This window comes from Oncorhynchus keta, chromosome 6, assembly GCF_023373465.1.
Source record: "Oncorhynchus keta strain PuntledgeMale-10-30-2019 chromosome 6, Oket_V2, whole genome shotgun sequence".
Taxonomy (NCBI): domain Eukaryota; kingdom Metazoa; phylum Chordata; class Actinopteri; order Salmoniformes; family Salmonidae; genus Oncorhynchus; species Oncorhynchus keta.
This window is the reverse complement of record NC_068426.1, coordinates 32473132-32488712: the sequence shown is the minus strand read 5'-3', so window position 1 is coordinate 32488712 and position 15581 is coordinate 32473132. Positions and strand designations below refer to the sequence as shown.

The window sequence follows — 15581 nt, the reverse complement described above, 5'->3', positions numbered from 1 at the left end:
GGGCCACCGCCTTGATGTTAGTTGAGAACGACAGGGTGTTGTCCAGGATCACGCCAAGGTTCTTAGCGCTCTGGGAGGAGGACACAATGGAGTTGTCAACCGTGATGGCGAGATCATGGAACGGGCAGTCCTTCCCCGGGAGGAAGAGCAGCTCCGTCTTGCCTAGGTTCAGCTTGAGGTGGTGATCCGTCATCCACACTGATATGTCTGCCAGACATGCAGAGATGCGATTCGCCACCTGGTCATCAGAAGGGGGAAAGGAGAAGATTAATTGTGTGTCGTCTGCATAGCAATGATAGGAGAGACCATGTGAGGTTATGACAGAGCCAAGTGACTTGGTGTATAGCGAGAATAGGAGAGGGCCTAGAACAGAGCCCTGGGGGACACCAGTGGTGAGAGCGCGTGGTGAGGAGACAGATTCTCGCCACGCCACCTGGTAGGAGCGACCTGTCAGGTAGGACGCAATCCAAGCGTGGGCCGCGCCGGAGATGCCCAACTCGGAGAGGGTGGAGAGGAGGATCTGATGGTTCACAGTATCGAAGGCAGCCGATAGGTCTAGAAGGATGAGAGCAGAGGAGAGAGAGTTAGCTTTAGCAGTGCGGAGCGCCTCCGTGATACAGAGAAGAGCAGTCTCAGTTGAATGACTAGTCTTGAAACCTGACTGATTTGGATCAAGAAGGTCATTCTGAGAGAGATAGCGGGAGAGCTGGCCAAGGACGGCACGTTCAAGAGTTTTGGAGAGAAAAGAAAGAAGGGATACTGGTCTGTAGTTGTTGACATCGGAGGGATCGAGTGTAGGTTTTTTCAGAAGGGGTGCAACTCTCGCTCTCTTGAAGACGGAAGGGACGTAGCCAGCGGTCAGGGATGAGTTGATGAGCGAGGTGAGGTAAGGGAGAAGGTCTCCGGAAATGGTCTGGAGAAGAGAGGAAGGATAGGGTCGAGCGGGCAGGTTGTTGGGCGGCCGGCCGTCACAAGACGCGAGATTTCATCTGGAGAGAGAGGGGAGAAAGAGGTCAGAGCACAGGGTAGGGCAGTGTGAGCAGAACCAGCGGTGTCGTTTGACTTAGCAAACGAGGATCGGATGTCGTCGACCTTCTTTTCAAAATGGTTGACGAAGTCATCTGCAGAGAGGGAGGAGGGGGGAGGAGGATTCAGGAGGGAGGAGAAGGTGGCAAAGAGCTTCCTAGGGTTAGAGGCAGATGCTTGGAATTTAGAGTGGTAGAAAGTGGCTTTTGCAGCAGGAAAATGTAGAGAGGAGGGAGCGAAAGGATGCCAGGTCCGCAGGGAGGCGAGTTTTCCTCCATTTCCGCTCGGCTGCCCGGAGCCCTGTTCTGTGAGCTCGCAATGAGTCGTCGAGCCACGGAGCGGGAGGGAGGACCGAGCCGGCCTGGAAGATAGGGGACATAGAGAGTCAAAGGATGCAGAAAGGGGGAGAGGAGGGTTGAGGAGGCAGAATCAGGAGATAGGTTGGAGAAGGTTTGAGCAGAGGAAGAGATGATAGGATGGAAGAGGAGAGAGTAGCGGGGAGAGAGAGCGAAGGTTGGGACGGCGCGATACCATCCGAGTAGGGGCAGTGTGGGAAGTGTTGGATGAGAGCGAGAGGGAAAAGGATACAAGGTAGTGGTCGGAGACTTGGAGGGAGTTGCAATGAGGTTAGTGGAAGAACAGCATCTAGTAAAGATGAGGTCGAGCGTATTGCCTGCCTTGTGAGTAGGGGGAAGGTGAGAGGGTGAGGTCAAAAGAGGAAAGGAGTGGAAAGAAGGAGGCAGAGAGGAATGAGTCAAAGGTAGACGTAATACAGGAGTAGCTTCGGGACAAGTCTCTGAATGTCCTTGAGTAGCCCAGCCAGAGCCCGGACTTGAACCCAATTGAACAATCATGGAGAGATCTGAAAATAGCTATGCAGTGACACTTCCCATCAAACATGACAGAGCTTGAGAGGATCAGTAGAGAAGAATGGGAGACACTCCCAATTACAGGTGTGCCAAGCTTGTAGCATCATACCCAAGAAGACTCAAGGCTGTCGTCGCTGCCTAAGGTGCTTCAACAAAGTAATGAGTAAAGGGTCTTAATATTTACGTAAATGTAATATTAAAGTTTTTTTATGTGCAAAAATGTCTAAAAAACGGTTTTTGTTTTGTCATTATGGGGTATTGTGATTGATGAGTGGCAAATAACATTTAATCAATTTTAGAATAACGCTGTAACAAAATGTGCAAAAAGTCAAGGGGTCTAAATACTTTCCGGGTGCAGTGTATATACAAATGTATGTGGACCCACCTTCAAATAACTGGATTTGGCTATTTCAGCCACCCCTGTTGCTGACAGGTATATAAAATCAAGCACACAGCCATGCAATATCCATAGAGAAGCAGTAGTCTTTCCTCGGTTGCACCACTCACTACCAAGTAGTAGTGAGTGTAGTGAGTGTAGTAGTGTGCTCGGCCATGGAAGCAACGTCAGCACAACTACTGTTCGTTGGGAGAGTCATGAAATGGGTTTCCATGGCCGAGCAGCCGCACGCAAGCCTAAGATCACCATGTACAATGCCAGGCGTCGGCTGGAGTGGTATAAAGCTTGTCACCTTTGGACTCTGGAAACGTGTTCTCTGAAGTGATGAATCACGTTTCACCGACTGGCAGTCCAAATGACTAATTTGGGTTTGTTGGATGCCAGGAGAACACCACCTACCCGAGTGCATAGTGCCAACTGTAAAGATTGGTGGAAGAGGAATAATAGTCTGGGGCTGTTTTTCATGCTTCGGGCTTGGTCCCTTAGGTCCGGTGAAGGTTCATATTCTTTCTTTGCTTTTGCACTTTTTACCCCTTTTTCTTGACTTCAGATTGGCGGTTACAGTCTTGTCTCATTTCTGCAAGCCAACAGCACCAATGTGTCAGAAGCAACACCGTACAACCGGCGACCAGAGTCAGCGTGCACGCACCCAGCCCACCACAAGGAGTCGCTAAAGCGCGATGGGACAGGGGCATCCTGGCCGGTCAAACCCTCCCCAAACCCGAACAACGCTGGATGCGTCACAGCCTTGGATTGAACACAGCCTTAGACTGTTGCGCCACTTGGGAGGCCCTACTGAAGGGTAATCTTAATGCTACAGTATACAATTACATTCTATACGATTCTGTGCTTCAAACTTTGTGGCAACAGTTTGAAGAAGACCCTGTCCTGTTTCAACATGACAATGCCCCCGTTAACAAAGCGAGGTCCATACAGAAATGGTTTGTTGAGATCGGTGTGGAGGAACTTGGCCTGCACAGATCTGACCTTAACCCCATCGAACACCTTTGGGATGATTTGGAACGCCGACTGCAAGCCATCCTTAATCGTCCAACATCAGTGCCCTACCTCACTAATGCTCTTGAATGGAAGCAAGTCCAAGAAGAGTGGAGGCTGTTACAGTAGCAAAGGGGGAGACCAACTTCTTAATAATGCCCATGATTTTGGAATGAGATGTTTGACGAGCAGGTGTCCACATTAATTTGGTCATGTAATGTATTTGGTAGGCTATTTGCCGCGCACGCTTCGCAAGTACACAATCCACAGCTAATTTGTTTTTAAAGCTAATGATCCATTGTGGCCAAATTATGCTCTCTGCTGTAGTATTTTGAATTATATTATTTATTTCTGTATAGGAATGATTAATTATATAGATAATTTTGGCAAATGTATTTAATTTTAAACTGAACAATAATATAAATGCAACATACAACATTGATTTTCTCGAGTTAAATTCATTAGGCCCTAATCTACGAATTTCACCTGACTAGGAATACAGATGTGCATCTGATGGTCTCAGATACCTTTCAAAAAAGATAGCGTGTATCAGAAAACCAGTCAGTATCTGGTTTGACCTCCATTTGCCTTATAAAGCGCGACACATCTCCTTCACATAGGGTTGATCCGGCTGTTGATTGTGGCCTGTGGAATGTTGTCCCACTCCTCTTCAATGGCTGGATGTTGGCAGGAACTGGAACACGCTTTTGGACATGTCCATCCAGAGCATCCCAAACATGCTCAATGGGGAACGTGTCTAGTGAGAATGCAGGGCATTGGAGAACTGGAACATTTTCAGCTTACAGGAATTGTGTACAGATCCTTGAAACATGGGGCCGTGTGTTTTCATGCTGAAACATGAGGTAATGGCAGCTGCTGAATGGCACGACAATGGGCCTCAGGATCTCACGGTATCTCTGTGTATTCAAATTGCCATCAATAAAATGCAGTGGTGTTCATTGTCCGTAGCTTATGCCTGCCCATACCATAACCCCACTGCCACCATGGGGCACTCTGGTCACAACGGTGACATCAGCAAACCACTTGCCCAAACACTGTCTGCCATCTGCCTGGTACAGTTGAAACCGGTATTCATCCGTGAAGAGCACACTTCTCCAGCATGCCATTGGCAATCGAAGGTCAAGACCCTGGTGAGGATGACGAGCATGCAGATGAGGTTCCCTGAGACTGTTTAATATTTTATTGTGCAAATCCACAGTTTCATCAGCTGTCCAGTGGCTGGTCTCATACGATCCCACAGGTGGTCTGCGGTTGTGAAGACGTACTGCCAAATACTCTAAAACGACATTGGAGGCAGCTTATGATAGAGAAACGAGGATTCAATTCTCTGGCAACAGGTCTGGTGGACATTCCTGCAGTCAGCATGCCATTTGTACACTCCCTCAATACTTGAGAGCTCTGTGGCATTATGTTGGGTGACAAAACTTCACATTTTACAGTTGCTTTTTATTTCCCCCACCACAAGGTGCACTTGTGTAATGACCATGCTGAATCATCTTCTTGATATGCCACCCCTGTCAGGTGGATGGATTTTCTTTGGCAAATGAGAAATGCTCAGGGATGTAAAACACATTTCTGCACAACATTTTTGAGAAATTGGCTATATGTGTGTGGAACTTTTGTGGGATCTTTTATTTCAGCTCATGAAACATGGGACCAACACTTTTACATGTTGTGTTTATATTTTTGTTGATGGTAGTTATTTCCGGTCGACTTTGTTGACGCCATATGGTTGCTTCTGTCTGTCTACTTGGGTTTTTTTTCTACGTAGGCCAACTGTCCATATAATCATTCCATTGCTGATGATGTTTGTCATTGTGTATTGAATCTTGCCCATGCTTCTTGATATTATTAAAGATCGTTATATTGTAAGAACAATGTAACTATAACGGTTAAACCTAATGTTCTCCTGTCTAGTCATTTATCCTGGATAGCCTATTGTCTGCAAAGGTTGTTGCATTGTAACTACAAAGCAATGATTCAAGTTATACCCTACTGGGTTTCAAGATACATTAAGTACTCAACTCAATCATCAAGTTTGCGGACAACATTACAGTGGTAGGCTTGATTACCAACAACGACGAGACGGCCTACAGGGAGGAGGTATATGGTGTCAGGAGAATAACCTCACACTCAACGTCAACAAAACAAAGGAGATGATCGGGGAAACAGCAGAGGGAGCACCCCTCTATCCACATCGAAGGGACAGTAGTGGAGAGGGTAGTAAGTTTTAAGTTCCTCTGCGTACACATCACTGAACTGGTCCACCCACACAGACAGCGTTGTGAAGAAGGCGCAGCAGCGCCTCTTCAACCTCAGGAGGCTGAAGAAATTTGGCTTGTCACCAAAAGCACTCACAAACTTTTACAGATGCACAATCGAGTGCATCCTGTCGGGCTGTATAGCAACTGCTCCGCCCACAACCGCAAGGCTCTCCAGAGGGTAGTGAGATCTGCCCAACGCATCACCGGGGGCAAACTACCTGCCCTCGAGGACAACTACACCACCCGATGTCACAGGAAGGCCATAAAGATCATCAAGGACAACAACCACCCGAGCCACTGCCTGTTCACCCCGCTATCATCCAGAAGGCGAGGTCAGTACAGGTGCATCAAAGCAGGGACCGAGAGACTGAAAACAGCTTCTATCTCAAGGCCATCAGTCTGTTAAACAGCCACCACTAACATTGAGTGGCTGCTGCCAACATACTGACTCAACTCCAGCCACCTTATTAATGGAAATTGATGTAAAAAAAATGTATCACTAGCCACTTTAAACAATGCCACTTAATATAATGTTTACATACCCTACATTACTCATCTCATATGTATACACTGTACTCTATACCATCTACTGCATCTTGCCATCTTTATGTAATACCTGAATCAATAGCCACTTTAAACTATCCCACTTTTATGTTTACATACCCTACATTACTCATTTCATATGTATATACTGTACTCAATACCATCTACTGCATCTTGCCTATGCCGTTCTGTACCATCACTCATTCATATATCTTTATGTACATATTCTTTATCCCTTTACACTTGTGTGTATAAGGTAGCAGTTGTGGATTTGTTAGGTTCGATTACTCGTTGGTTACTACTGCATTGTCAGAACTAGAAGCACAAGCATTTCACTACACTCGCATTAACATCTGATAACCATGTGTATGTGACAAATAACATTTGATTTGATTTGATTTGAAATTGCTTGCTTCTGGGTAGGTACATGATGATTACAAGTAAATCCTATTTAACTATGTTGTTCTTAAATTACACTTGATTCTTTATAGCCTTTGAGCCAGGTCATAACATAATGACCGATAATTAATGATAGGAGATGCCTTGTTACATGTGTTGTTACCAAGTCCTAGGCTTTTCATCAACCCTGGTATAACTTGTGGATTCGGCAACTTTTAGTTATATGTAACAAGGTCAGATTTCGTTATTGACATGGTAATTCACAGGTGACTTTCAAATGTGTAAATACAGAACATTAGTTACATTGCGGAACAAGAAAATGTGCAATAACATCAGTAGTTACACATGTGGAATAATCTTTCGCAAGTGAATGTGGAATAATACATTCCTTGTTTGAATTGAGCAATAACTGATTCTGCAACAACCCTATTAGCATGTAATTACATAGTAAAACGTGTGTAACTACTATGTTGTTAACACAGTTATTACTGTGTTAGTTACATGGTAATAGGTGCAACATAATGTAAAGTGTTACCCCAAAATATATTACATAGTGTAAATAGGATAAATTTAGTCAGAAAGTCAGTACCGTCCAAAACTGAGATTTGCGAGATTTAGGAATCTAAGTTAAGTAACTGTTTTCCTTGGGTTGGGACTATTTCAATCCTGCCCACATGCCCACAGCTGGCAGCACCCAAGTAATCATCAATTTGGAGAGCAGCTGCATGCGATTGTAATGTCCAACAAGTGGGTGTGGAAAATTTGCTTTGACTTTGGATACCCCGGTAGGATAGTTAGGGACTATCCGTAAATTACACAATGTACATGGGACAATATTTTGAAATTACAATAGCTCCAAATTTCAATGACTTAAAACCTCAAACCAACTTTAAATTTAAAAAATGCATAGACAAATATTGAGAGCATTTAATGACGTCATGATTCAACCTCGATTTACTCCGAGTTTCCAGGTGTCATGAAAGCACCATAATAATGCACAAATGATGGAAATGGAAGTCCACTTTGACACTGACAAACTGAGAATCTGAGAGCAATAAAAACAACCTTGTCATGAATCCATCAAAAGCCTAGGCCTAGATGTGTGGAGACACATATTGTAGGCTACAATATGAGGAGGAAATTATAGTGCTAAAAATGCTTTCCAGGTTCACTGACTCACCCAATGACATGCAGCTCACTCACTGGTGATGACCGATGCGCTCTTTCCAAAAGCCTCTCAGATTAGAGTCTTTTCTTTTCAGCAGGAGCCATTTGCTTTCCAACCTGTTTTTTTCCAGGGATTGTATTTTAAGTATTGCGGAAGGCCTGTTTTGTCTGCATGCTGTTGTTGACTGACAGATTTGCCGTTCCCTGACTGTAGACTATGCCTTGTTATTGGGATACACTCCACAGCTAGGCAAACATTTTTTTTTAAAGAAGCTGATGGTCCTCTGCAGCAAAGTTATACGCTTTCCCATGGTGTAGCAAGCTATTCTGAATGATTTAGTTCTTTCAGAACAGACAGCAGTAACTCTATAACTTGGAAAATGTATTTCAATTTATCAGGGGTGGTGCAGCTCCTCCAGAACCCTTCGCGCGGCTGTGATTCTATACTGTAACGCTCACGCATGTCTATAAGAGCAGAGAGTGGTAGAGAGATCACAGAAAGTGACTCTCATACCAGTTCTGTGAGAGACACAGGCGCACTTTTTACACAGCCTCGCGTTGGTCTCAAATATAAACTCAGCGAAAAAGAAACGTCACTCTCACAAACTTAACATGTGTAAATATTTGTATGAACATAACAAGATTCGACAATTGACACATAAACTGAACAAGTTCCACAGACATGGGACTAACAGAATTGGAATAATGTGTCCCTGAACAAAGGTGTGGCCACCAGCTGCATTAAGTACAGCAGTGCATCTCCTCCTCATGGACTGTACCCGATTTGCCAGTTCTTGCTGTGAGATGTTACCCCACTCTTCCACCAAGGCACCTGCAAGTTCCCAGACAATTCTGGGGTGAATTGCCCTAGCCCTCACCCTCCGATCCAACAGGTCCCAGACGTGCTCAATCGGACTGAGATCCGGGCTCTTTGATGGCCATGGTAGAACACTGACATTCCTGTCTTGCAGGAAATCATGCACAGAACGAGCAGTATGGCTGGTGGCATTGTCATGCTGGAGGGTCATATCAGGATGAGCCTGCAGGAAGGGTACCACATGAGGGAGGAGGATGTCTTCCCTGTAACACACAGCGTCCATCGATGCTGTGACACACCGCCCCAGACCATGACGGACCCTCCACGTCCAAATTGATCCCGCTCCAGAGTACAGGCCTCAGTGTAATCGCTCATTCCTTTGACGATAAAAGCGAATCTGACCATCACTCCCGGTGAGACAAAACCTTGACTTGTCAGTGAAGAGCACTTTTTGCAGGTCCTGTCTGGTTCAGCGACGATGGGTTTGTGCCCATAGGCGACGTTGTTGCCGGTGATGTCTGGGGAGGACCTGCCTTACAACAGGCCTACAAGCCCTCAGTCCAGCCTCTTTGTTTACTGTGGACAGCCTGAGCACTGATGGAGGGATTGTGCATTCCTGGTGTAACTCGGGCAGTTGTTGTTGCCATCCTGTACCTGTCCTGCAGGTGTGATGTTCGGGTGTACCGATCCTGTGCAGGTGTTGTTCCTCTTGTTGTACCACTGCGAGGAAGATCAGCTGTCCGTCCTGTCTCCCTGTAGCACTGTCTTAGGTGTCTCAGTACAGACATTGCAATTTATTGCCCTGGCCACATCTGCAGTCCTCATGCCTCCTTGAAGCATGATTAAAGCACATTCATGTAGATGAGCAGGGAACCTGGGCATCTTTCCTTTGGTGTTTTTCAGAGTCAGTAGAAAGGCCTCTTTTAGTGTCCTAAGTTTTCATAACTGTGACCTTAATTGCCTACCGTTTGTAAGCTGTTATTGTCTTAACGACCGTTCCACAGGTGCATGTTCATTAATTGTTTGTTGTTCACTGATTGGGAAACAGTGTCTTATGGCTGGGGACAGTATTGAGTAGCTTGGATGAATAAGGTGCCCAGAGTAAACTGCCTGCTAATCCGTCCCAGTTGCTAATATATGCATATTATAGTATATTTGCACAGAAAGCACTCTGAAGTTTCTAAAACTGTTTGAATGATGTCTGTGAGTATCGCAGAACTCCTATGGCAGGCAAACACCTGAGAAAAAATCCAACTAGGAAGTGGGAAATCTGAGGTTGGTCGATTTTCAACTCATTTCCTATTGAAGATACAGTGGGATATTGGTCATCTTGCACTTCCTAAGGCTTCCACTAGATGTAAACCAGCTTCAGAAACTTGTTTGAGGCTTCTACTGTAAAGGAGGGGCTCATAAGGACTCTTTGAGTCAGTGGTCTGGCAGAGTGCCACAAACTCGTGACGCTCGTTCATGTGAGAGTTAGCTTGAGTTCCATTGCTTTTCTACAGACAAAGGAATTCTCCGGTTGGAACATTATTGAAGATTTATGTTAAAAACATCCTAAAGATTGATTCTATACATCGTTTGGCATGTTTCTATGGACTGTAACGGAACTTTTGGACTTTTCATCTGCTCGTGCGTCATGAAGTTGGATTACTGGGCTGAACGCGCAAAAAAAAGGAGGAATATGGACATGAATGATGGACATTATCGAACAAAACAAACATTTATTGTGGAACTGGGATTCCTGGGAGTGCATTCTGATGAAGATCATCAAATGTTATTTCTGACTTTTGTTGACTGCATAACATGGCGGATATCTTTTTGGCTTGTTTGGTCTCTGAGCGCCATACTCAGATTATTACATGGCTTGCTTTTTCCGTAAAGCTTTTTTGAAATCTTACACAGCAGTTGCATTAACCTCTTGCTCCTACCTGACACGCAGGCGTCCCATCTAGACATCTGGAAATGCAAATGCGCTACGCTAAATGCTAATAGTACTAGTTAAAACTCAAACGTTCATTAAAATACACATGCAGGGTATTGAATTAAAACTACACTCGTTGTGAATCCAGGCAACAAGTCAGATTTTTAAAATGCTTTTCGGCGAAAGCATGAGAAGCTATTATCTGATAGCATGTAACACCCCAAAAGACCCGCAGGGGACGTAAACAAAATAATTAGCATAGTCGTCGCTTCACAAACCGAACAAATAAAATATAAAACATTCATTACCTTTGACCATCTTCTTTGTTGGCACTCCTAGATGTCCCATAATCACTATTGGGTCTTTTTTTTAATTAAATCGGTCCATATATAGCCTAGATATCGATCTATGAAGACTGTGTGATAAACGGAAAAAAATAGCGTCTTATAACGTAACGTCACTTTTTAAAATTAAAAAAGTCGATGATAAACTTTCACAAAACACTTCGAAATACTTTTGTAATGCAATTTTAGGTATTAGTACACGTTAATAAGCGACCAAATTGATCACGAGGCGATGTATATTCTTTAGCTGTCCGTCTGGAAATAATGTCCGGGTAAATCTCAACCAAAATATCCGGTCGGAGACTTGAACAAATGGCTTGTCTCTTCTTCGTTTGACCAAGAAACAAAGCCTAGGCAAATGACAAGACTGTTGACATCGTGTGGAAGCTGTAGGTATTGCAACCTCAGCCCCATTTATTGTGGTTCGCCTTTATCAATGGGTTGAAGTGGCGGATGGATATATATTTCCATTTTCAGTGATCAGATTTTCCTGCGCTTTTCGATGAAACGCACGTTCTGTTATAGTCACAGCCGTGATTTAACCAGTTTTATAAACGTCTGAGTGTATAACACTTGTATTTTCATCAACATTTATAATGAGTATTTCTGTAAATTGATGTGGCTCTCTGCAAAATCACCGGATGTTTTTGGAACTACTGAACATAACGCGCCAATGTATACTGAAATTTTTGTTATATAAATATGAACTTTATCGAACAAAACATACATGTATTGTGTAAAATGAAGTCCTATGAGTGTCATCTAATGAAGATCATCAAAGGTTAGTGATTCATTCTATCTCTATTTCTGATTTTTGTCTGGAAAAATGACTGTGTTTTTCTGTGATTTGGCTCGTGGTGCTTTCGCTGTAAAGCCTATTTGAAATCGGGCACTGTGGTGGGATTAACAACTAGATTATCTTTAAAATGGTATAATATACTTGCATGTTTGAGGAATTTTAATTATGAGATTTCTGTTGTTTGAATTTGGCGCCCTGCACCTTCACTGGCTGCTGTCATATCGATCCCGTTAACGGGATCTCAGCCCTAAGAAGTTACCCTTTACAATGAAGATCTGTTCAATTATTTAGATTTTTACAAATGATTTTTGAAAGACAGGGTCCTGAAAAAGGGACGTTTTTTGTTGTTGTTGCTTAGTTTAGGTTACAATGTTGTGCAAACCGTAAGCCCACTCCGACATTATTGGGAATTGTGTGTCGGCCATTGACAAGTACTCTCCATTTAAACCATTTTAAATTCATGTTGTAACACAACAAAATGTGGAAAAAGTCAAGGAGTGCGAATTTTCTAAAAGGCACTCTATATGGATGATGGCAGTTTGTTGTGCGGGAGGTCAATAATGCATGATATCTCACACATACACTCATCATCATTATCATCATGGTAATAATGTGGTTTGTGGCCAGGCTCCCTAGGCTCATGATCCTGTTTCGTCGTGTGGTGTGTGCAGTCTACATCTACCACTTAGGGACTGCTAAGGAAGCACAATGGCTTTGGAATATCAACGGTGTGGGCGCTGGCAGTTAAGATCCCACATGATCAAATCTCACACCAGACACCATACGGACTCTCTATCTCTACTGATTGTAGACCACCCCCTCTGTACTTATACTCTCTCTCTCCTCTTCTCTCCTAGGTTCTGTGAGTCTGCAGTGTGGTGCAGAGGGGATGTGTACGTGCAGACCCAGTGTGACGGGGGAGAAGTGTGACACCTGTCAACCCGGCTTCCACTCGCTCAGCCCTGGTGGCTGCAGGTACGCATGACACACACACACGTGCAGAAAATAAACGACACTTTGAAGACAGATGGAGCGTAATGGACCAATGCATTTAAAGAGAATTATGATTTTTTTTTGTTCTGTCTGTGTGCCTCTACCCTATGACCACATTCAGTTGGCCTCAAGATAGTGGAATGTTCAAATGTATTGAGTAGAACAGACATGCCTCTGACATGTAGAAAACATGATCATGTCAGCTTTATTCATTACATTACATTGTAGTACGTTGCTCCCTCCTGAACGCAACCCTGGATGGGAGTGTGTTAATGTTTAATGCACATATTAGTTATCGTGTGTATTTGCTTTGACATGCTGCAGTGGTTTTAGCCATGAAGCACATCCATACTGACACTAACCTTGGCTGTTTCAGTAGTGTTGAGGTTTACACCAGGGCTGGAGCTGATCAGAATACCAAAGTTTGGAGCCTCTTCCAGTTTGCAACAACTCTACTGCTGTTGGTGCTAATTCATCTGCTGCCTGCTACTATTAGCAATGCCATTGTTTTCAATGTCATTACTATCCCCTTGATACAGTAAACAGTCTCTACTCCTCTCTTACCACCAAATTGTTCCTACCGTACCTCCTGCATTATGCACCAGCCTCTGTCTGTTGGACCTTAGTATTTGGCACAAATCCATTTCCTGGATTGCCTGGTGACTCAGGGTGCTGGAAATATTGATATTACAGCATGACCCATGTTTAAATCAAATCAAAATCCAATTTTATTGATCACATACGGTGAATAGAACAGATGTAGACTTTACAGTGAAATGCTTACTTTTACCAGCCCATTCCCAACAATGCAGAGTTAATAAACAGTAAGACACATTTTTGCTCAATAAAAAGGAAATAGTAACACAATAAAAACAATAATGAGGCTGTTTACAAGGAGTACCAGTACCGAGTCAATGTGCAGGGGTACGAGGGAGTTGAGGTAATGGAGGTAATACAGCATGTACATGTGGGCAGGGGTCAAAGTGACGAGGCAATCAGGATATACACTGCTCAAAAAAATAAAGGGAACACTAAAATAACACATCCTAGATCTGAATGAATGAACTATTATTATTAAATACTTTTTTCTTTACATAGTTGTATGTGCTGACAACAAAATCACACGAAAAAATATCAATGGAAATCAAATGACCTCCCTACAACGCCTGGGCATGCTCCTCATGAGGTGGTGGATGGTCTCCTGAGGGATCTCCTCCCAGACCTGGACTAAAGCATCTGCCAACTCCTGGACAGTCTGTGGTGCAACGTGGCGTTGTTGGATGGAGCGAGACATGATGTCCCAGATGTGCTCAATTGGATTCAGGTCTGGGGAACGGGCGGGCCAGTCCATAGCATCAATGCCTTCCTCTTGCAGGAACTGCTGACACACTCCAGCCACATGAGGTCTAGCATTGTCTTGCATTAGGAGGAACCCAGGGCCAACCGCACCAGCATATGGTCTCACAAGGGGTCTGAGGATCTCATCTCGGTACCTAATGGCAGTCAGGCTACCTCTGGCGAGCACATGGAGGGCTGTGCTGCCCCCCAAAGAAATGCCACCCCACACCATGACTGACCCACCGCCAAACCGGTCATGCTGGAGGATGTTGCAGGCAGCAGAACGTTCTCCACGGCGTCTCCAGACTCTGTCACATCTCTCACATGTGCTCAGTGTGAACTTGCTTTCATCTGTGAAGAGCACAGTGCGCCAGTGGCGAATTTGCCAATCTTGGGGTTCTCTGGCAAATGCCAAACGTCCTGCACAGTGTTGGGCTGTAAGCACAACCCCCACCTGTGGACGTCGGGCCCTCATACCACCCTCATGGAGTCTGTTTCTGACCGTTTGAGCAGACACATGCACATTTGTGGCCTGTTGGAGGTCATTTTGCAGGGCTCTGGCGATGCTCCTCCTGCTCCTCCTTGCACAAAGGCGGAGGTGGTGGTCCTGCTGCTGGATTGTTGCCCTCCTACGGCCTCCTCCACATCTCCTGATGTACTGGCCTGTCTCCTGGTAGCGCCTCCATGCTCTGGACACTACGCTGACAGACACAGCAAACCTTCTTGCCACAGCTCGCATTTATGTGTCATCCTGGATGAGCTGCACTACCTGAGCCACTTGTGTGGGTTGTAGACTCCGTCTCATGATACCACTAGAGTGAAAGCTCCGCCAGCATTCAAAAGTGACCAAAACATCAGCCAGGAAGCATAGGAACTGAGAAGTGGTCTGTGGTTACCACCTGCAGAACCACTCCTTTATTTGGGGTGTCTTGCTAATTGCCTATAATGTCTACCTGTTGTCTATTCCATTTGCACAACAGCATGTGAAATTTATTGTCAATAAGTGTTGCTTCCTGAGTGGACAGTTTGATTTCACAGAAGTGTGATTGACTTGGAGTTACATTGTGTTGTTTAAGTGTTCCCTTTATTTTTTGAGCAGTGTATAATAAACAGAGTAGCAGCAGCATGTGAAGAGTGTGAAAGTGTGTCTATATATGTCAATATGCATGTGTGTGTGTTTTGTGTGTTTGAGCATATGTAGTGCGTGTGTGTTGGAGTGTGTGTCTTCATCCCTCTCTCCCGCTTCCTCCCTCTCCCTCCCAATCCTTCTCTCCTTCTTCCTGTCAATCCCTCTCTCCCTCTCCCTCTATCCCTCTCCCTCATTTCTCTCTCTCTCCATCCCTACCTCAGTCTTCCAGTGTTCTGCAGTGAAGTGAGGTGTGAATTATGCAGGCCAGTAGAGCAGAACAGAGTAGAAGCCAGGGGATAATTGAATTATTCTTAATAGCAATCTCGTTAAAATATTGATTCTGTGTTACAGTTCTGGAAGAAAACAATCAATCAATGAAGATGATAAAACACATTTCATAGAACAAAGCTTTTGATTGGCACAGCAGTGATCCCACTTAACCAATCACGGTCGTTGAATCAGGCTATTTTCAGCGTGTGTATGTGTGTGAAAAAGAGTAAGCGAAGACTAAACACCCCTGATCAGCATAATTAATCAAGGAAACAATGTGAATAT

The 15581-nt window shown here is 44.4% G+C and overlaps 1 protein-coding gene across 1 annotated transcript in view; it reads left to right on the top strand.

Annotated features, from left to right (window-relative positions):
* LOC118385566 (laminin subunit gamma-3) overlaps nucleotides 1–15581 on the top strand; it is a 244519-nt gene that overhangs the window by 103153 nt on the left and 125785 nt on the right. The window contains exon 6 of the mRNA XM_052521317.1: nucleotides 12424–12541. Within this exon, the coding sequence (XP_052377277.1) occupies nucleotides 12424–12541 (118 nt within the window). The remainder of the gene's footprint in view (nucleotides 1–12423; nucleotides 12542–15581) is intronic.